The 22933-nt window shown below is 46.0% G+C and overlaps 3 protein-coding genes across 4 annotated transcripts in view; 2 read left to right on the top strand and 1 right to left on the bottom strand.

Annotated features, from left to right (window-relative positions):
• Nucleotides 1-22933, bottom strand: part of LOC148144981 (uncharacterized) — a 234475-nt gene that overhangs the window by 114827 nt on the left and 96715 nt on the right. The window lies entirely within an intron of this gene.
• On the top strand, nt 4602-5556 carry LOC148144985 (uncharacterized). The gene has a single exon (XM_087975451.1). The coding sequence runs from the start codon at nt 4948-4950 to the stop codon at nt 5554-5556; it is 609 nt and encodes a 202-aa protein (XP_087831577.1). The 5' UTR covers nt 4602-4947.
• LOC148144984 (uncharacterized) lies at nt 8353-21800 on the top strand. 2 transcript variants are annotated; one of them, XM_087975643.1, is made up of 2 exons: nt 8353-8786; nt 21579-21800. In XM_087975643.1, exons 1-2 carry the CDS (start codon nt 8353-8355, stop codon nt 21658-21660), a joined length of 516 nt encoding a protein of 171 aa, XP_087831769.1. In that variant the 3' UTR covers nt 21661-21800. The 2 variants fall into 2 exon arrangements, with proteins under 2 accessions (XP_087831769.1, XP_087831770.1); XM_087975644.1 differs by having other exon boundaries at nt 21467-21800.

Below are 22933 nucleotides of genomic sequence, written 5' to 3'. Positions count from 1 at the left end.
TTGGTGCCCTTCTGGTTCAGGTGCAACCCGTCCTGCTTGTACAGGTCCCACCTTCCCCAGAATGCAGTCCAATTGTCCAAATACCTGAAGCCCTCCCTCCTACACCATCCTTGCAGCCACGTGTTCAACTGCACTCTCTCCCTATTCCTTGCCTCACTGTCACGTGGCACCGGCAACAACCCAGAGATGACGACTCTGTCTGTCCTAGCTTTCAGCTTCCAGCCTAACTCCCTGAGCTCTTGAATAACCTCCCCACCTCTCTTCCTACCTATGTCGTTGGTGCCAACGTGCACCACGACTTCTGGCTGCACACCCTCCCCCTTAAGGATTCTGAAGACACGGTCCGAGACGTCTCGGACCCTGGCACCCGGGAGGCAACAAACCATCCGAGAGTCTCGCCCATGCCCACAGAATCGCCTGTCCGTCCCTCTAACTAGAGAGTCTCCTATAACTAGCCCTCTCCTCCTCTCCCCCTTTCCCTTCTGAGTCTCAGAGCCAGACCTCACGCCACAGACCCGGTCACTGCAGCTTACCCCTGCTAGGATGTCCCCCCCCACCAGTATCCAAAGCGGTACACCTATTGTTTAGGGGAATGACTACAGGGGATCCCTGCACTGCCTGCTTCGTCCCCTTCCCACCTCTAACTGTTACCCAGCTACCTCTGTTCTCTGGAGGATGGTGAAAGGGAGAAGTGGAAATGAGGGGCACGGGGCTGAGAAGGGAGTCGGGGGATGGAAAAGGAGGTTATTTGAAATTGGAGAACTCGATGTTGAGTCCTAAGGGCTGTAGGCTGCCCGGGCGGAAGATGGGGTGTTGTTCCCCCAATTTGCGGTTTGGTTCGTTGTGGCAATAGAGGAAGCCTCAGATGTTCTTGTCAGAAAGGGAGTGGGAAGGGGAATTAAAATGAGTGGTGACTGGGAGGTCTGGTCAGCCTCTACGGACCCGGCTGTGATGCTCGCCAAACCGTTCCCCAAGTTTACGCTCGGTCTCCCCGAAGTAGAGAAGACCACAATTTGCAAACACGTGGGCAAATGTAGTACCACAATGTGAAGTTATAGCTTTTGCAATGGAAAAAAAAGCAGAAAGACAGTGTATTATTTAAATGTATTACTTTGGGATGTGGAGAAAGAGAGAACTGCAGATGCTGGAGATCAGAGGCAAAGTGTGGTGCTAGAAAAAGGCAGTAGGTCAGGCAGCATCAGAGGACCATGAGAGTAGACATTTTGGTCCCGGGCACTTCATCAGGAATGATGTGTGGATGGACAAAGGGTCTGATTCTGTGCTGTATGACTCTAATCATCTTCAGAGAGAGCAGAAGTGTGATTGTGAAGGCTGGAGTTTCAGAGGAGCTTTCAAAGATGTTTGCCCTTATTGGGAGCAGAAGAAGTTACAATGAAATCTTGCGTTTGTGAGACAGCAACTGAGTGAGTGAGTAAATCCGAGGTTTTGGTGCAAAGTGGGAATTCATTGCACTGTGGGGATGAAGCTCTACTTATTGAGTCATTTCTACTGGTGAATGAAACCAGGCTCAAGATTAGGAGGAGTAAATTTCGGACAGAGATGAGGAGAAGCTGCTTTTCCTGGACAGTAGTGAATCTATAGAATTCTCTGCCCAATGAAGCAGTAGAGGCAGCTTCATTAAGTATATTCAATACACAGTTGGATGGGCTTTTGCAATGGTAGGGGAATTAAGGGTAGTTGGGACAATGCAAGGAGGGGGATCTCAGATGATGAATAGATTAGCCATGATCTTAATGAATGGCAGAGCAAGTTGGACGGGCCAAATGGCCTTCTCCTGCTTCTATTGCTATGTAACTGTGTAACCCTGCATTTCCCATGGCTAACCCACCTAACCTGCACATCCGTCAGCATTATAGGCAATTTAGCATGGCCAATCCAAACCAAGGCCGGTGAGCAGTGAGGTGATGTGGGAAATGAACATTAGAGAAAGAGACAGGGAGAGTAAATGTACCAGCAATCAAAACTGGATTCTAAAGATCACAAAAACTGAAATGATACATGGTGAGTCTGAATGTGTGCCGCGTTGTAACAAAAGGGAATGAATTGACTGCACACATTGAAGTGAATAATTATGGTCTGAGACTCCTTACAAAGACATGGCTTTAGGATGGCAAGGATTAGATTCTGTATATTGAGGGTGTTGTCTAATGGGAAGCTTGGTAAAGGTAGAGGGTTGGCACTGCTAATCAAAGCACTGATCACAGGGTAGTCTGATGTCAGCTCGGGTTTCAGGGCCTGGTTTCTCTGCCCTCTGTTGATCTCCCTGTTCCCAAGGAGTATGATGTCGGTCTGTGCTCAGCTCTGCTGGATTTCTGCTGAAGCTTTGTCCCCTTTTTCACCTTCTGGAACAATAAAGCATTCAGTCAATCAAGCCCCAACCCACAGTCTCCCAGCCTGTCATCCAGGCACAGTGTAATCACAGCAGGGGATCTCACAAGAAAAATGGAACCAAATTAGAAATGACTAGGTGCTCGTGTTTAATGTTTGTTCATGAGAAAGTAAACCACAAATGGGGCTCTCCCAGGATTCTTATACTATCCTACTTGAGGAATTCTCTCTCCCTTACATCTAACTATGAGAACCCAGCTATGATTTACAACAATATTTACACCAACTGAAGTAAGGCACCTGTTCTCAAATAGATAGAGAGATAAACAGGATGGGAATAGACATTTTCTCTCTCATGTGCACACACACAAACACACAAACACACAAACACACACACACACACACACACACACACACACACACACACACACACACACACACGTGAATGCACATTTGCAGAGCTGAGCTCAAATGTCACTTTTTGTTATAAAACTTTAAGTTCGCTTGATAAGGTGCTTTCCAGGAAGTTCTGGGATTTGCATATTAATGATACCTGCAACCCATTTGAAAAGATGAAAGACTTCACAATCCAGGTTTGTTCAATGTATCATTTCAGTGGCAGGACACTGTCATGTTTTTCTATAAATTCTGTGTCTTATTATTTTATTCTCCACAATCACCTGATGAAGGAACAGTGTTCCAAAAGCTAGTGCTTCTAAATAAACCTGTTGGACTATAACGTGGTGTTGTGATTTTTATCTTTGTCCAGGTTAGGGGGGAAATTGCTATGCTAAATTACCCATAGTGCCCAGGGATGTGCAGGTTAGGTGTGATAGTCAGGGAGTAGAGCAACAGGTGCAGGGGAATGGGTGTGGGTGGGTTACCCTTCGGAGGGTCGGTGTGGACTCATCGGGCCGAGTGGCCTGCTTCCACACTGTGGGGATTCTGTGAAGGGAAGGAATTCCTGCAAACTGTGCAGGGCAGTGCGGGCCTAGCCAGCTGGCTGGCCGCGCCCCACCCCTTCCTCTCGCCCCTTTTCCCATTCCCTACCCCACCCCTGACCCATTGAAGGCATCACAACGTGAAGTGGCCCTGTCAGTTTGCATGAAACTCCCTCCCTCTCGGCAATTCTTCGTCCTGGGACGGTGTGGGGGGAATCTGTTCACTTGTGGCAACTGGAGTGAATCCAAGGAGGCAGCAGACTCTGCAAACTCAGGTATGTGTCTTAATTACCCGGGCGAGGAGGGACAGAAGGATGGGGTGGAGCTGTTTTCCCCATCGCGCCTGAGTCTGAGACTTTTATAAAATCATGAGGGGTATGGATAGGGTAAATAGACAAGGTCTTTCTCTTGGGATGGGAAAGTCCCGAACTGGAGGGTCATAGGTTCAGGGTGAGGGCAGTGGGGAAATGTAAAAGAGACCTCAATGGCAACCTTTTCATGAAGAGGGTGGTGCTTTTAAGGAATGAGCTGCCAGAGGAAATTGTGGGGGCTGCTAGAATTCCAACAGTTAAAAGGCATCTGGATGGGTGTATGAATACAAAGGGTTCAGTGGATCGGGGCCAAGTGATGGTAAATGCGACCAGATTAATTTAGGATATCTGGTCAGCTCGGGCAGGTTGGGCCAAAGGGTCTGTTTCTGCGCTGTGTGACTCTAATTGTCTTCAGTGGAAGCAGAAGTGTGGTTGTGAAGGCTGGACTTTCGGAGCATGTTTTGCCCTGACTGGGAGCAGAAGAGTTTGACTGAAGTGTGTTGGTGTTAATGCCTTGAGGTCTCATTTTGCTCCCACCTTCCCGGGTCGATAACTATTTTGTGTCTGGTCCTTCAAAAAGAGGCTGCATTGCAGGTTCACCCTGAATTGACACTTTTTATTTGCTTCCCAAAATCAGACCTGCTCACTCTCAGCAGGATCCCAGTGTTGTGAAAGATATTAACTTTCAGGTGGAGGTATCCAAAATTCAGAGAGATGTCAGTCTTGATGTTTTTGCTTTTTCTGTCCCTGTAAGATCCTGAATCAGCATCTTCAGGGGAATTAGTTAGAGCGGAGTGAGAACAGAGGGGGAGAGAGAGTGGGATGGTACTTTCAATTTTGTGGAACAACAAAAGAATATTCCACAGAAAGTAGAATTGCTTGTTCTGAATTTCTACCCTGCACTGATAGTGATGGCTTTTGTAATCTCTTTTTGCAGAGTATTTGAAAATCTGAAGACTGAAGTTTCAAAATCAACAGATGAAGGGCCAATGCACGAAACCTTGACCCTCCTGCTCCTCGGATGCTGCCTGACCTGCTGTGATTTTCCAATGCCACACATTTTTTGACTGACTCTCCAGCGTCTGCAGTCCTCACTTTGACGTCAATGTCTGACAGTCACTCAGTCCATTCGGACCGCAACAATTTTCAACTATGATTCTGTGAGAAGGAGCAAAGTGTTTTGGTTCCTGTTTGGGTACGTTTTCAGCGTCAGTGGGACTGGATGAGAGACCCTACTGTTGCAGCGCACTGAGTATGGAGCATGTAACCGCTTTACGGCCTGGAAAGAGGAATTGATGGCAGGGAGGGGCTGTATGCATGTTTTTGTGTAAACTGAAGCGTTGGCCATGGAGAAACCTGAGGAATCCCACCTTTTGGAGAAACGATGGAAGTGTGATGACTGCGGGAAAAGCTTCTGTTTCCCATCTTCCCTGGACTCTCATCAACGCAGCCACACAGGGGAGAGGCCGTTCCCCTGCCCCAAGTGCGGGAAGGCCTTCAGCAATTCATCCAACCTGCGGAGGCATCAGCAGGTCCACACGGGGGAGAGGCCGTTCCCCTACCCCAAGTGTGGGAAGGCCTTCAGCAATTCCTCCGCCCTGCTGACCCACCAACGGGTTCACACAGGTGAAAGGCCCTTCGGCTGCCCCAAGTGTGGGAAGGCCTTCAGCAATTCCTCCGCCCTGCTGACCCACCAACGGGTTCACACAGGTGAAAGGCCCTTCAGCTGCCCCGAGTGTGGGAAGGCCTTCAGCAATTCCTCCGCCCTGCTGACCCACCAACGGGTTCACACGGGGGAGAGGCCCTTCAGCTGCCCAGAATGCGGGAAGTGCTTTACCCAGGTCTCCACCCTGCTGACCCACCAGCGTGTCCACACGGGGGAGAGGCCGTTCACCTGCTGTCAATGCAAGAAGGCTTACACCTGCTCCTCCGCCCTGCGGAGGCACCACCTGTAGGGGAATTGAAACAGTGATGGCCAAGTTGCATCCTTTACCCGGTCTGGCCTACACGTGACTTCAGGTCCACAGCAGTGTGGTTGACTCTACACTGCCCCGCCCCTCCTTACTCGGCAAATGAGAGGGGAGAAACTTACTAGGAGTCAGAGTATGGATTGAAATTGCTGAGTGAGGCAACACTTCCTCTGGGTTACAGCTGTACCAAGGATCCAGTTACAAAGGGACGACTGGGTGCTAACCAATAGTAAAGAATGTGAGGTGGGGGACTGGGGGAAGTGTATGTACTTTGACTTTGAGCTGTTTAAAAAGCAACTACTTTTTCTCTGCCTTTTTGCAGGGGGACCTGAAGCTGTAACAAAGTTGGGTTGCAATAAAGGTTACCTGAACTTACCGCCGGGCTCAGACTCTCATTGAAAGCTTTGAGCTCCAAGAGGTTTTGTTTTAAAGCTGATCAGTTCTTTCAGCCTCCTGCACTAAGCTTCCAATGTTGTCTATCAGAAAGAGCAGTGAATGAGGAGCCAGTATCATTAGAAATTGTAAGTTTTTCAGGAGTGCAGAGTGCATCATTTCATCAGCATTGTAACGTTTACTGGCAGCATCGGGAGGTGTGGGCTGTGTTCAGTGGAAACGATGTGGAGGAGCCGGTGGTGGACTGGCCTGGCTGAAGTTAAAAATCGCACAACACCAGGTTATAGTCCAACAGGTTTATTTGGAAGCACTAGCTTTCGGAGCGCTGCTCCTTCACCGGGTAGCTGTGGAGCCAGATCAAAAGACACAGAATTGATAGCAAAAGCTCACAGTGTCATGCAACTGATAGGATATACTGAACAAACCTAGATTGCTGTTCAGTCTCCCATCGTTGAGAATGGATTGCAGGTTTTGGTTCATTAATATGTAAATCCCAGAACATCTTTTCAGTTACGTTCTTGAGATGACTTAAGGTTTTATTTTTAAAAAGGCTGACAGCTCAGACAATGCATTAAAGGTGTGAGGTTCGAGTCTGTCATACCCCAATCTTGGATCAGACTGGTTCTATTTCCAAGGAGGAATTCATAAAATATTACATAGATTGACTGCCTGGAAATTGTGTGCTTTTTGAGCAAAATTGAATGTATCTGCAAATATAATTCTGCCAATACAAATTCACCCCAAAGAATTGTGTGCGCGTGCATGTGAGTTTGTGTGTGAGAGTGTGTACATGCTTGGTAAAGTGAGCGTGATGGAATATAAGCCTGAGAGAGTATTGGGGGGGGGGTGGGAAACGTGTGTTTGTGTGTCTGAGGGGGAGCATGTGTGAGAGAGGTATTAATACAAGCAAGGGGTTGCATTTTGCTAAAACAAGGAAGGGCAGGACTTGTACAGATAATGGTAGGGCCCTGGGTCATGTTATAGAACAGACAGACATGGGGCGGGGGGGAGTGGTGTTCAGGTACATAGTTCTTTGGAAGTTGCATCACAGGTAGACAGGGTGGTTAAGAAGGCAATTAGCAGCATAGCATTCATTGTTCACACCATGAAGTAGAGGGGTTGGGACATCATGTTGAGGTTGTACAGGCTGTTGGTGAGGCCACTTTCAGAGTACTGAGTATGGTTCTGATGGCCCAGTATTCTTCCAATTACAATCAGAGAGGGTTTGGTAAAGACTTACCAGAATATTGTAAGGACTGGAAGGGTTTGAGTTATAAGGAGAGGCTGGGACTTTATTCACTGGAGCACAGGAGGTTGGGGGGTGTGACCTCATTGAGATTGATAAAATCATGAGGAGTGGAGGTAAGCTGAATAGCAAAGGGCTCTTGCTTAGTGCAGGGGAACTCAAAACCTGGGGGGGGGGGGGGGGCATTTTTTTAAAATGTAAGGAGAGAGATTTAAAAGGAACCGGAGGGGCAACATTTTGAAAGAGGGTGGTTTGCACGTGGAATGAACTTACTGAGGATGTGGTAGATGCAGGTACAGTGACAACATTGAAACAGCATTCGGATGGGTACATGAATAGAAAGGTTGAGAGGGAAAAGGGGCCAAATGTAGGCAAGTGGGACTGGTTGAGTTTGGGAATCCTGGTCGGCATGGACGAATTGGACCGAAGGGTCTGTTTCTGTGCTGTATACCACTATTGAAACCAGTAGAATTCTGAAAGGGGCTTGACATGATAGATGCAGATAAAATGCTCCTTTGTGGGGAGGGTCATAGAATTCTGACAATGAGGAAGCAGGCCATTCAGCCCATCTATTTCACTCTGGCCCTCTGAACAGTATCCCACCCGTACCCAACCCCTTACTCCGTATTTTCCATGGCCAATCCAGCCAAACCTGTACATCCCTGGTCACTATGGGTAACTTAGCACGGCCAACCCGAATCTACAAATTACCTTCTCAAGAATGTAATTTAAATGCCGAGCTTTTCTAAGTAAAATGTCAGTCTGACTCAACATTGGGACACAGACAGAATTCACACCTATTGTCTCTACTTATAAATAGGGCAACGTCTCTTCGAAATGTAGATTCATTCAGATATAACTGCGTCACTTTACATATGAAGATATCCCTTTGAATGTGCCCACATCCTTTTGAAATATAATCTCGTCCATTTAAACCTCTTTATTTGCAGCAATACCCGTTAAAATGTCCACGTCCCTTTAAAATGCAGATTGCCCCCTTTCGATATGACGCCGTTCCGTTAGATGTGGGAATATCTGTTTAAATTGAGCCGTGAGCTTTCCCAATGTAGACAGGGCTCCTGGAAACGTGGCAGTGTCCCCCCTGCAGCTGCAGAGCGAGACAGGAGAGTTTGTTTTTGTGAATGAGCAGTTGTAGCGCGAGGTGGCTGTTGCTTGGTGACGGTGAGGCACCCCCGGCCCGGCCCCGCCCATCCCCCGGCCCGGCCCCGCCCATCCCCCCGTGCAGACGTCACGCGGGGCCGAAGGCGGTTGGGAGGAGAAGTCGCTCGAGCGAGGAAGCGGCGGGAGGGCGGCCGTTAGGAAAATGGCGCCGCGCGGCCCGGGGCAGACACCCGTCACTGGCCGCCGCCGCCTTCCTGGCGCAGCTGCTGTGTCACGGCCACACCGGCCGGCTGTACAGCAGCCAGGAGCCGGTGAGCATTCTGGAGGCGGATGGGGTTAAGGGCCTGCTTGGGAACTCGTCGGCCGCCGGGGTGGTGGAGTTCTACTGGTCGTGGGGCGGCCCCTGTGTCAACTATGGGGCCACCTGGAAGGTACTGGGCCCGGGACGTGAAAGGTGAGGCAGGTTGTGGGGGGGACGGAGGGGAAGGAATGTGGGGCCTGTCCTGTCATAGTGACATTTTACACTCACTTTCCATCGGCTTTTACTGGCGCTTGTGCTGTTTCCCCCTCACTGTGTGTTTAATCCTTGTGCTGTTTACCCCCTCACTGTGTGTTTAATCCTTGTGCTGTTTACCCCCTCACTGTGTGTTTAATCCTTGTGCTGTTTGCCCCTCACTGTGTGTTTAATCCTTGTGCCGTTTACCCCTCACTGTGTGTTTAATCCTTGTGCTGTTTACCCCCTCACTGTGTGTTTAATCCTTGTGCCGTTTGGCCCTCACTGTGTGTTTAATCCTTGTGCTGTTTGCCCCTCTGTGTTTAATCCTTGTGCTGTTTACCCCCTCACTGTGTGTTTAATCCTTGTGCTGTTTGCCCCCTCACTGTGTGTTTAATCCTTGTGCCGTTTGGCTCTCACTGTGTGTTTAATCCTTGTGCTGTTTGCCCCTCTGTGTTTAATCCTTGTGCTGTTTACCCCCTCACTGTGTGTTTAATCCTTGTGCTGTTTGCCCCTCACTGTGTGTTTAATCCTTGTGCTGTTTACCCCCTCACTGTGTTTAATCCTTGTGCTGTTTGCCCCCTCACTGTGTGTTTAATCCTTGTGCTGTTTACCCCCTCACTGTGTGTTTAATCCTTGTGCTGTTTGCCCCTCATTGTGTGTTTAATCCTTGTGCTGTTTACCCCCTCACTGTGTGTTTAATCCTTGTGCTGTTTACCCCCTCACTGTGTGTTTAATCCTTGTGCTGTTTACCCCCTCACTGTGTGTTTAATCCTTGTGCTGTTTACCCCCTCACTGTGTGTTTAATCCTTGTGCTGTTTACCCCCTCACTGTGTGTTTAATCCTTGTGCTGTTTACCCCCTCACTGTGTGTTTAATCCTTGTGCTGTTTACCCCCTTACTGTGTGTTTAATCCTTGTGCTGTTTACCCCCTCACTGTGTGTTTAATCCTTGTGCTGTTTACCCCCTCACTGTGTGTTTAATCCTTGTGCTGTTTACCCCCTCACTGTGTGTTTAATCCTTGTGCTGTTTGCCCCCTCACTGTGTGTTTTATCCTTGTGCTGTTTGCCCCCTCACTGTGTGTTTTATCCTTGTGCTGTTTACCCCCTCACTGTGTGTTTAATCCTTGTGCTGTTTACCCCCTCACTGTGTGTTTAATCCTTGTGCTGTTTGCCCCTCACTGTGTTTAATCCTTGTGCTGTTTGCCCCTCACTGTGTTTTAATCCTTGTGCTGTTTATTCTTTGCTGTTACTTGTGCAATTGCTGAGGGTAGTGTGTAAATACTAGTGAAGGATACTATGCACCAGCATGTACATGTTCCTCAGTCATTGAAGGGGCAGGACCTGTTGAGAATGGTTAGTAAAGCATGTGGTGCGCTGAGCCTTGTTAACATGGATATAGTTTGTTATTTGGAAAAGTAGACTTTTTATTATTTAGTCATAGAGATGTACAGCATGGAAACAGACCCATTCGGTCCAACCTGTCCATGCCAACGCGATATCCTAAATTAATCTAGTCCCCTTTGCCAGCACTTGACTCATATCCCTCTAAACCCTTCCTATTCATATACCCAGCCAGATGTGTTTTAAATGCTGTAATTATACCGGCTTCCACTACTTCCTCTGGCAGCTCGTTCCATACTTGCACCACCCTCTGCATGGAAACGTTGCCCCTCAGGTACCTTTGTGGTCTCACCCTAAACCTATGCCCTCTAGTTGTGAATCTCAGCCCAACACTGAGGAAAAGACTTAAACATTGAGCAGCTACACAAATGCAAAAGCAATCAAATATCGAGCCACATGGGGGAAAAATCCTCATCTTCTGTCTGAGCAGTCAGACAGAACGGCTGTACCCTTTTTGTTAGCCGATAGGCATTTGGAAACTTAAAATCTGTCAATAACACCAGCATTGCTACCGTGCATATTGAGGAAAAAACATAAAAACATTGAGCAGCCAGACAATTGCAAAAGCAATCAAATATTGAGCCACATGGAAAAAAAATTATGGCTGTACCCTTTTTGTTTTCCCATAGGAATTTGGACACTTAAAATCTGTCAATGACACCAGCATTGCTACAGTGTATATTGTGTACACTCCTCAGTGTCAACAAGCAGGGCACATGTTTGCCGGTGTCACCAAAACATTGGGCATGTTCCTTGCTGTCAGCAGAAAAGTGGCGAGACCTCCCTTGATGGACAAATGAGGAGGACCGGAGGGAGAATTGTCCTCCTGCCTTTCGGAGCTCCCCTATTGGTGAATGTGGAAGTTGGACCATGAGGTTCTGAAGCTCCTGCTCCTCCTCTCTCTGAATGAAGATTGTGCTTCACCTCAGACTGCAACTTCTTTCCTCTGTCCAACATCTGATAGTACCCACTCTCTTTTCTCACCCCCATTTCCATTTACGTTTCATTCTGAGGTTCAGTTGTTGACTTGGAGCAACTGAAAGGAATGGGAGTGAATCCAGTGAGGGGACAGAGTCTGGAAAAGTTAGTCCAGGCCTTTGTTCTCAATTAGCAAAATAGACAGGCAGGAGACTGAAAGAACGCAGCAAACTACGCAGTATCAGAAGGTGGACAAGTCTAGGTATCTGGTGTAACCCTTGTTCAGGACTGGGGGTGGGTATAGGGAGAGCTGTGGAACAAAGATGTGCTGGGGGCAGGGTATTGAAGTGGGGATAGGTGGAGACAGGTCGAGTGTACAATAGACAATAGGTGCAGGAGTAGGCTATTCTGCCCTTCGAGCCAGCACCACCATTCATTGTGATAATGGCTGATCATCCTCAATCAGTATTCTGTTCCTGCCTTATCCCCATAACCTGGTACGACCTAATTGGTGACTGGGAGGAAGGAATCTAGTTGGCAGGGAAGAGTGGAAGGGGGTGGGATGGGAGATTATTTGAAATTGGAGAACTCAGTGTTGAGTTCTCCGGGCTGTGGACTGCTCAGTCAGAAGATGAGGTTTTGTTCCTCCAATTTGTGGTTTGATTTGTTGTGGCAATTGAGGAAGCCAAAGATAGTCATGTCAGAAGGGGAGTGGGAAGAGGCATTAAAATGGGTGGAGACTGGGAAGTCAGCTCAGCCTCTGCGGACCCCTGCTGTGATGCTCAGCAAACCGTTCCCCAAGTTTACGCTCGGTCTCCCCGATGTAGAGAAGACCACAATTGGCAAAGCACAGCGGGTCAAGCAGCATCCAATCAGTAGGACAGTCGAAGTTTTGGGCACGAGCCCTTCGTCAGGAATGATGTGTGGGTGTTCAGAGGGGCATCAGTGTCCTTCTGTGCCAGTTGTCAGACAGGTGCAGCAGGCAATGAGCAAGGCAAGTAGTGCATTAGCAAGAGGAATTAAGTTCAGAAGCGGGGATGTCTTCCTGCAGTTAGGGGGTCATTGAATATATTCAAGGCTGAGTTCATCTGATTTTTATGTGAATGTTTATGGGGAAGGCAAGAAAATGGTTTTAAGACTAGTATAGAACCGAGTTACAGAGCCATGCAGCACAGAAACAGCTCCTTCAGTCCAACTAGTCCATGCTGACGATGTTCTCAAACTAAACCAGTCCCACCTGCCAGTGTTTTGGCCCATATCCCTCCAAACCTTTCCTATTCATGAACTTATCCAAATGTCTTTTAAACGTCGTTACTGTACCTGCATCCACCACTTCCTTTAGACATTTAGTCCACATGTGACCCACTCTGTATAAAAAAAATTGTGCCCTTCAAGTCTTTTTAAAATCTCTTTCTCCTGTCACCATCAAAATTTGCTCCCTAATCTTGAAACCCCAACCCTCGGGGAAGGACACCCGTCGTTCACCTCATCTCTCCCCTCATGATTTTAAAAACCTTGATAAGGTCACATCTCCACCTCCTATATGCCAGTGAAACAGTCCCAGCCCATCTACCTAGATGCAGGTAGATCCATATCCAGTCATGATTGGTTCAATGCTGGTCCCAATTCTCTCTCACGGTATCCAGGACAGCGAGAGACCACAAGACATAGGAGCAGAAATTAGGCCACCAGGTCTGTTCATTCCATTCTATCATGGCTGATAAGTTTCTCAGTTATATTCTTCCGCTATAAGCAAAGTGAAAATGGAGGGAGTGAGTGTGGGATGGAGATTTTCAGCTTCCAGAGAATGAGAGGAAAGAGTTCACTATAAATTAGAATCTATGGGATCGACTGATGAGCCGAGGAGTGTCAGTTGCAGTTTAATTTCGAGAAATCAGAAGTTTGCATTTTGGTCAAGCAATCCAGGCAGGACTGACACAGTTAGGGGAGTGTTGTGGAATAAAGAGACCTTGGAGTGCTAGAGTCTCAGGTGGACAGAGTAGTGAAGGCGGCGTTTGGTTTGCTTTCCTTCATTGCTCATAGCATTGAGTATAGGAGTTGTGCGATCATATTATACACACTTCCCACTCGAACGTGTTATCTAACTGCTTAACTGTTTTTAGTGAATATAATCCAAACCTCCTGCTGCTGCCATAACTTGGTTTGTTTGGAAGCCCTAGCTTTCGGAGTGATTAGATTTATTTTATTACTTACAGTGTGGAAACAGGCCCTTCAGCCCAAACCAACCCTTCGAAGAGCCACCCACCCGGACCCATTCCCCAACATTTACCCCTTCACCTAACACTACAGGCAAATTAGCGTGGCCACTTCACCTAACCTGCACATGTTTGGACTGTGGGAGGAAACCCAAGCAGACACTGGGAGAATGTGCAAACTCCACACTGACAGTTGCCCGAGGTGGGAATTGAACCCGGATCTCTGGCGCTCTGAAGTGCTGCTGCTGCTTCAGGTGGTTGTGGAGAATAAGATCATGATTAGACTATTTATAACCAACGGAGTCCAGTTCATGGAGATGTGATACATTAAACAATTTAGATTAAATCTTACATCTTTTAGAATGGGGTTCTGTTCTTTGGTATGTTAATCCCAGAACCTGTTTTCAGTAACTTTCTCAAGAACGTAATTTAAATGCAGAGGTTTTATATCAAAAATGTCAGGCTGACTCGACATTGGGACCCAGACAGAATTCACACCTATTGGTGGGTAGGCCGGGACTTTTTTCACTGGAGCACAGGAGGTTGAAAGGTGAAGGTGTCGGGTGCCTCATTAGCAAGTTTGCAGATGGGCATTCAGATTGATGGAATATCAGATAGTGAAGGGGACTGTCAGACGATACAGCAGAATATAGATCGGAGAGTTGGGAAGAGAGATGGCAGAGGAGTTCAATCCAGACAAATGCGAGGTGATGCATTTTGGAAGATGCAATTCAAGAGCGAGCTATACAGTAAATGGAAAGGTCCTGGGGGAAATTGATGTACAGAGAGAGATCTGGGTGTTCGGGTCTATTGTTCTCTGAAGGTGGCAATGCCTGTCAGTAGAGTGGTCAAGGCAGCTTACAACACGCGTTCCATCATCGGATGGATTGAGTAAAAGAGCTGGCAGGTCATGTTAAAGTTATATAAGATTTTGGTTCGGCCGCATTTGGAATACTGTGTACAATTCCGGTCGCCAGATTTCCAAAAGGATGTGGATACTTTTGGAGAGAGTGCAGAGGAGGTTCACCAGGATGTTGCCTGTTATGGAGAGCGCTAGCTATGAGGAGAGGTTGAGTAGATTCGGATTATTTTCATTGGAAATAAGGAGGTTGAGGGGGGTCCTGATTGAGGCCTAAAAACCATGAGGGGTGTAAACAGGGGTGGATAGGAAGAATTATTTTCCCAAAGGGGAAGACTTAATTAGGGGAGAATGTGAGGACTGCAGATGCTGGAGATCAGAGCTCGTTGGGCTGAAGGGTCTGTTTCTGTGCTGTATGACTCTGTAACTGTTCTGTACTGGTCTTGAAACCATTTTACTTGCCTTCCCCCATAAACATCCACTTCATGGTTGTTCTAAAATCAGATGAACTCAGCCTTGAATATATTCAATGACCCCCTAACTGCAGGAAGACATCCCGACTTCTGAAATCAATTCCTCTTGCTAATATACCTCTTGCCTTGCTGATTGCTTGCTGCATCCATCTGACAACTGGCAGTGACTGGTGTGGAAGGACGCTGAGGCCACGTTTTACATCCACACACCATTCCTGAGGAAGGGCTCGTGCCTGAAACGTCGATTCTCCTGCTCCACGGATGCTGTCTGACCTCCTGTACTTTTCCACTGCCACACTTTTCGACTCTCATCTCCAGGATCTGCAGTCCTGACTTTCTTCACATCCCAATATATCGCCATTTAAACAATGCACCTCCTTTCAGCAGTTATTTTTTCATAACCGAGGCTATAACTGGTTATAACCGGGAATTGAATCGCCTGGGTTCAATTCCCGCCTCAGGCGACTGAGTATGTGGAGTTTGCACGTTCTCCCCGTGTCTGCGTGCGTTTCCTCCGGGTGCTCTGGTTTCCTCCCACAGTCCAAAGATGTGCAGGTCAGGTGAGTTGGCCATGCTAAATTGACTGTAGTGTTAGGTAAGGGGTAAATGTAGGGGTATGGGTGGGTTGCGCTTCGGCGGGGCGGTGTGGACTTGTAGGGCCGAAGGGCCTGTTTCCACACTAATGTAATCCAGTCTAAACTTCACACTGTGGGACTGCATTTGCCGTGTGTTTGCCAATTGAGACACAGACCTGAACCAACGTTTCCCGACTCTGTCCCCTCCCTGGATTCACTCGCTTTCTTTTCAGTTGCTGCAAGTTAACAATTTAACCCCAGAATGAAAAAAGGAAGTTGCAGTCTGAGGTGAAGCTCTATCTGTATTTGCAGAGGAGGAGCAGCAGCAGCTTCAGAACCTGATGGTCCATCTTCCGCATTCCCCGTCATCTAACACTATGGGGCAATTTAGCTTGGCCAGTTCACCCTAACCCGCGCATCTTTGGACTGTGGGAGGATACCCGCACAGACGTGGGTGGGGAATTGAACCTGGGGCTCTGGCACTGTGAGGCAGCAGTGCAAACCACGAAAAAAAAGGATTAGGGATTTAAGGCCGTATTTCAGGGAGCTAGGGTGGAAGCTGAGGGCTAGAACAAACAGAGTGGTTATCTCTGGTTTGTTACCCGTGCCACGTGATAGCAAGGAAGAGGGAGAGATATCAGCTGAACACGTGGCTACAAGGATGGTGCAGGAGGGAGGATTTCAGGTTTTTTCAGGATAATTGGGACTCATTCTGGGAAGGTGGGACTTGTACAAACAGGACAGTCTTCACTTTAACCAGAGGAGCACTAATATCCTGGGTGGGAAATTTGCTGGAGCTATTCGAGTGGGTTTAAACTAGCTCAGCAGGGGGATGGGAACCGGGGATGTAGCTGCAATGCACAGGAGGATGAGAGTAGGAAGGACAGGGACATGATTTCAGGGTCACAGGAATGTGCTGGCAGACAGCGAAATGATTTGAAGTGTTTCTATTTCAACGCCAGAGTATCCGCAATAAGGTAGGTGAGCTTGCAACACGGATAGGTACCTGGGACTTGGATGTTGTGGCCATTTGGGAGACATGGAGAGAGCAGGGTGAGGAATGGATGTTGCAGGTTCCAGGGTTTTGATCTTTCATTAAGAAGAGCCAAGGCGGTAAAAGAGGGAGAGACGTGGACTTGTTAGTCAAGGATAGTATAACGGTGGCTGACAGAACTTTTGATGAGTCCTCATCAACTGAGGTAATGTGGGCTGAGGTTAGAAACTGGAGCGGAGAGGTCACACTGCTTGGAGTTTTTTTATCGGCCTCCGCAGAGTTCAAGGGAGGTGGAAGAGAGGATTAGCAAAATTATTCTGGGTAGGAGTGAAAGGAACAGGGTGGTCATTATGGGGGACTTTAACTTCCCCAGTATGTGCAGGAGGGGCTTTCTGACACAGTATGTCGAAGGGCCGACAAAAGGGGAGGTCACACTAGATCTGGTGCTTGGTAATGAATCAGGCCAGATGTTTGATTTAGTGGAAGGTGAACACTTTGGAGAGAGTGACGATAATTCAGTTAGGTTTCATATAGCAATTTAAAGGGATAGGAACATGCCACAGGTTGAGTTATCGATGGGGCAAGGGCAATTATAATGCAATTAGGCAAGACTGAGGATGCATAGAATAGGGTAGCAAAATGCAGGGGATGGGGACAATTGAAATGTGGAGCTGATATAGTGTGCCCTTGATAGTTATGTCTCTGTCAGGAGGGAAGGAAGTGATAAGGTAAGGGAACCGTGGTTTACAACAGAAATTGCATCTCTTGTAACAAAGAAGAAGGAGGCTCATGTGTTGATGAGGCAAGATGGTTCAGATGAGGCGATGGAGAGTTACAGATCAGCTCGGAAGGGTTTAAAGAGAGAGTTAAGAGCAAAGAGAGGACATGAGCAGTCTTTAACACATAAAGGAGAACCGTAAAGCTTTCTACAGGTATGTGAGGAATAAAAGGATGATTAGGGTAGGAATAGGGCCAGTCAAAGATAGAAGTGGGAAGTTGAGTGTGGGCCCTGTGGAGATTGGAGAGGTGTTAATGAATATCTCTCATCGGTCTTCACTCAGGAAAAGGAGAATATTGTAGAGGAGAAGAATGAGGTACGAGCTATTAGACTCGAAAGGATCGAGGTTAGCTGCACACAGGTGTTATCAATTCTAGAAAAGGAGTGAAAGGAGACAAGTGCCCTGGGGCGGATTGGATTTATCCAAGGATTCTCTGGAAAGCTAGGGAGGAGAGGGCAGAGCCTTTGGCATTGATATTTGAGTTGTCATTGTCTACCGATTTAGTACCAGAGTGGAGGATTGCAAATGTTGTACCCTTGTTCAAGAAGGGCAGCAGAGATGACCCAGGTAATTATAGACCAGTGAGCCTTACGTCTGTTGAAGGAAAGCTTTTGGAAAGGAACATTAGAGATAGGATTTATAATCATCTAGCAAGCAACAATTTGATTTCCGATAGTCAACACTGTTTCATCAAGGGCAGATCGTGTCTCATAAACCTCATTGCGTTTTTTGAGAAGGTGACCAAGCATGTAGATGAGGGTAGGGCAGTTGACGTGGTGTACATGGACCTCAGTAAAGCCTTTGATAAAGTTCCACATGGTAAGCTATTGGAGAAAATGCAGAGGCATTGGATTGAGGGTGATTTAGCAGTTTGGATTACAAACTAGCTTTCTGAAAGAAGGCAGCGAGTGGTGGTTTATGGAAAATATTCAGCCTGGAGTCCGGTTACTAGTGGTGTGCCACAAGGATCAGTTTTCAGACTACTGCGGTTTGTGATTTTTTAAATGACTTAGACACAGGCATAGGTGGATGAATTAGTAAATTTGCAGACGATACTAAAGTCGGTGGAGTCGTGGACAGTTTGGAAGAATGTTATAGGTTGCAGGGGGACTTGGATAAACTGCAGAATTGGACTGAGAGGTGGCAAATGGAGTTCAATGCAGCTAAATGTGAGGTGATTCACTTTGGGAAGAATAACAGGAAGGCAGTGATCTTGGAGTCCATGTGCATAGATCCCTGAAAGTTGCCACTCAGATGGATAGTGCTGTTAAGAAGGCATACGGTGTGTTCGGTTTCATTCGTAGAGGGATTGAGTTCCGGAACCGCAATGTCATGGTGCAACTATACAAAACGCTGGTGCAGCCACACTTGGAATATTGTGTATAGTTCTGGTCCCCATATTTCAGGAAGGATGTGGGAAGCATTGGAAAAGGTGCAGAAGAAATTTACCAGGATGTTGCCTGGTCTGGAGGGAGGGTCTTGTGAGGAAAGGCTGAGAGACTTGGGTCTGTTCTCATTGGAAAGAAGGCGGCTAAGGGGGTATTGATAGAGACATATAAGATGATCAGAGCATTAGATAGGGTAGACAGTAAAAGAATTTTTACTAGAATGGTGAAGTCTGCTTGTATTAGGGGGCATAACTACAAATTGAGGGGTGATAGATTAAAGACAGGTGTCAGAGGCAAGTTCTTTATGCAGAGAGTGGTAAGGGCGTGGAAAGCCCTACTGCTAAGTTCGTCAACTCAGCCACATTAGGGAGATTTAAACAATCCTTCGATAAGCGCATGGATGATATTGGGATAGTGTCAGGGAATGAGCTGAGAATAGTTCACAGGTCGGCACAACATCAAGGGCCGAAGGGCCTGTTCTGCGTTGTATTGTTCTGTGTTCTAAACTTAGTGCAGGAGGCGGAAAGAAATGAGCAGCTTTTTTTTATATCGATATTTTTATTAGAAATTTAACATTTTTACAAGTTTACAAAAATAAACAAAACTCTCAGATATAAACATTGATATACAATTAACTCAAATATACAATAGCCAAAGTTTAACAAGAAAGAAAAGAAAAAAAACAAAACTCAACTGTCTACTAATCTAACCTACAACTAACCAGATTGTATATTTAAGTCTCTTACATGCTCGGAATGTGTTAACATCAGATGTAATAAAACCCGTATTCGTGCGGGATTCCTCTCCCGAGGGGCCCCGGCCCAGCCAGGTTTGTAATCTCAATTAAATAAAAGCCCTTGTTAGGATAGCCGAAATATCTGTATTTATGTAACTCAAGAAGGGCTGCCATATTTTATAAAATAATTCGGTCTTTCGCTGCACTATATTTGTGAGGAAGTCAAGGGGAATACATTCCATAATTAATCTGTGTCAATTTGAACGTCCAGGGGGGCCCTCAGCCACCCAGTTTTTCCTTGCACAGAAAGAAAGAATAGAAAATAGTGTCCAGGGAGGGAAAGTTCGAAAAGCCCAAAAGGAGAGATACAGGGTACACTTTAATTTCCGTTCCTAAAATTTCTGTCAGGGTACTTGCTACTTTAGTCCAATATCTACGGATCTTATGACAGGTCCATAGGCAATGTATAAGAGTGCCCACCTCCATTTTGCATTTAGGACACATTGGAGATGCTCCTGTCTTAAATTTTGCCAGTCGAACCGGTGCTATATGGGCCCTATGAAGTATCTTCAGCTGGATAGCCTGGGCTCTGTTACAAATAATAATTCTTCTAGCATTTTCCCAAATATCATTCCATGTTTCCAAATCCTGATCCCATGTTTTAAGCAGATTATCCATATCTCCCGATACTTCATCATGTAGTAAATGATAAATAGTACTGGCGGAAGATACCCCCACTGGTCGAAGGACACTACATTCTCTATCTGATTTATAAAGACTATCTAATAACGTAGTCTTCTTCTGTATATAATCTCGAATTTGAAAGTATCGAAAGAGGTCTCCATTAGGTAATCCAAATTTCTGACGCAGCTGTTCAAAAGACATCAGGACCCCATCTTTAAATAGATCCCCTAAACATGAGATACCCCTGGATCTCCAGAGTTTAAAAATGGCATCTGTAAACACCGGTTGGAATCCCCATGCTCCCACTATCGGTGCATAGGGGGATGTTTTATGTGAGTTGCCCTCATTTTGCCGCATTATATTCCAAGCCTTAATTGTGTTTAGTATTATAGGGTTTTTACAGTGATCTGTAATGATTTTCCTCTTGTCTGAAAATAAAAGGTTAATAAGTGGGTATTTTACTTGAGAGGCCTCGATGTCCAACCAGATTGGGTCTTGTCTGATCCACAATCAATCAGCTATGTAACTTAATAGGGAACTTAACTGATATTTCCTAAAGTCTGGGAAGTCCAATCCTCCCCTTGTCTGTGGAAGCTGTAGCTTCTTCAGCTTAATGAGGGGCCGTCTATGAATCCAGCCAGCCATATAATTTACATAGAGCCGTCCTCGGCAGCATCACCGGAAGCATTCTCATAGGATATAGGCGACGGGGCAGGACATTCATTTTGATTAGTGCTATTCTACCCAACCAGGAAATTGGAAGGACTCCCCATCGCTGGAGGTCCTGCCTTATCCTTTCCAGTAAATGCACAAAATTAGCCTTATACAACTGACCAAATACTGGAGTAATAAAAATGCCTAAATATAAGAAGCCCTCCAGGGACCAAGGGAAGGGAAAAAGGGATCCGTCCACTAAGTGGGGTGTCATAGCAAGGCCACCCATTGGCATAGCCTCTGATTTTGAAAAATTAATTTTGTAGCCTGAGAATGCGCTAAATGTATTAATAACTTGGATTAGGCGAGGTACGGACATCAGAGGATTACTGAGGAATAGAAGAACATCATCTGCATAAAGGGTAATTTTATGTTTACCTGTACCAATCCTCGGGGCCGTTATATTAGGATCAGCTCGTATAGCTTCTGCTAGTGGTTCAATTATTAGTGTAAATAACAATGGCGCGAGGGGACATCCCTGACGGCAGCCCCTACCCACACTGAAGCTATCCGAACCTAATCCATTGGTAACCACAACTGCTTTGGGATCACTATACAATGTTGAGACCCATTTGGTAAACACCTGACCAACGCCAAACCTTTCCAATGTGTAAAACAAATATGACCATTCGACCCTATCAAATGCCTTTTCCGGGTCTAATGAAACCACTACTCCTGGTATCTTTCCCTGATGACAGGCTTGAATCATATTCAAAACCCTTCTAATATTATTGGATGATCTATGGCCCTTAATAAACCCCCGTCTGATCCTCTTTTGTAATATGTGGCAGTACCTTTTCTAGTCTCAGTGCTAACGTTTTAGAAAGGATTTTAAAATCTACATTTAGCAAGGATAGTGGTCTATATGATGTACAATCTTCTGGATCCTTTCCTTTTTTTCAGGATAAGAGAGATATTTGCCTCTTGCAGCGAAGGCGGGAGACAGCCCTAATTATATGCATAGTTATACATGTCCATAAGTGGACCAGCCAATATTTCTGTAAATTCTTTATAGAATTCAGCTTGAAAACCATCTGGGCCCGGTGCCTTACCACTCTGAAGTTGCCGAATTGCACCAAGTATTTCTTGGACTGTAAGAGGAGCATTTGGGACCGATACTTGTTCCGGATTTCGGCCTGGAGAGGTCAAACTTTTTAAAAATGACTGCATCCTCCTCGTCCTATCTTCATAATCCTGTGATTTATATAACTCAGAATAAAATTCTCTAAAGATCGCATTAATCTTTTTATGATCATGAGTTAAAATATCCGTACTTTCCTTGATAGACGTAATAGTCTGAGGGGCCTTTTTTTTTTCTTTGCAAGAAATGCTAAGTATCGACCCGGTTTGTCGCCATATTCATATAACCTTTTGTTTTGCAAATAATATATATACACATACATACACATACATCCCTCATATATACATAAAATAATAAAAGAAAACAACCCCAAGGTGGGGGGGAGAAAATCAAATCCCTCTCCCTACCCCGCATGATAATATTAAACAGTAAAGTAATATTTCCCTCTTAGCCGTTTGAGTAAGCGTAGTGTTTAGAGCTGTCCCAAGAGCCGAAATCCTTTGCAATTTAATAATAGAAGGCCTATCAGTGTATGCTGTTTCAGCTGCTTTTAAGCGAGCTTCAAGCAGACGCTGTTGTTCTCCCTTCAATTTCTTCTGGGTCGCTGAATAGGAGATGATCAAACCTCGCATGTAAGCTTTGATGGTCTCCCACATCATTTGTGGGTTGCTAGCTGTACCTGAATTAATTTCTAAAAAAGTTTTAAATTCTTGAGAGAAGTACTTTACAAATTTACTATCTTTCATTAGGAAGGGGTCCATACGCCAATGCCGAGGGGATGTCCCATTGTTCCTCGCCTTAGTTTCCATATATACAGCAGCGTGATCGGAAATTGCTATACTACCTATTTTACAGGATGATATGGAATTTTTAAAAATCGAGGGGGTGAAAAACATATCAATTCTGGTATGACATTTATGTGGATTGGAGTAAAAAGAAAAATCTCTGCCCTGTGGATGAAGACATCTCCATACATCTACTAATCCTAATTCTTTGTTTGGATCCATCAATTCTCGAGATCTGGGAGATACTCGTGCAGTACTCTTGGGAATCCTATCTATTTCTGGATCCATAATACAATTAAAGTCTCCCCCTATAATTATATGGCGGGCACCAAAAGCCATCAATTTTGAAAAGGCTTCCGTTATAAATTTAAAGGGGTGTGCCGGAGGGCAGTACAAATTTAAAATCCCATATTCCTCTCCATTTATGAGGGCTTTAATCAAAATATATCGTCCAGATTCGTCTTTTATCTGCTTTAGGATTTTGAAAGGGAAATTCTTTCGGAC

The sequence above is a fragment of the Chiloscyllium plagiosum genome, unplaced genomic scaffold (genome assembly GCF_037043375.1).
Source record: "Chiloscyllium plagiosum isolate Xiang-an unplaced genomic scaffold, Cpla_swu_hap1 HiC_scaffold_27, whole genome shotgun sequence".
In the NCBI taxonomy this organism is placed as follows: domain Eukaryota; kingdom Metazoa; phylum Chordata; class Chondrichthyes; order Orectolobiformes; family Hemiscylliidae; genus Chiloscyllium; species Chiloscyllium plagiosum.
Note: the sequence above shows the minus strand (reverse complement) of the source record. Positions and strands in the feature narration are given on the sequence as shown.

What these genes read in the sequence shown, in the direction of transcription:
- LOC148144985 (XM_087975451.1), top strand. Translation starts at nt 4,948, where the DNA reads ATGGAGAAACCTGAGGAATCCCACCTTTTGGAGAAACGATGGAAGTGT.
- LOC148144984 (XM_087975643.1), top strand. Translation starts at nt 8,353, where the DNA reads ATGAGCAGTTGTAGCGCGAGGTGGCTGTTGCTTGGTGACGGTGAGGCA. An exon ending in CTGGGCCCGGGACGTGAAAG is followed by an intron (nt 8,787 to 21,578) that starts GTGAGGCAGGTT and finishes AATTCTTTATAG; the next exon opens with AATTCAGCTTGAAAACCATC.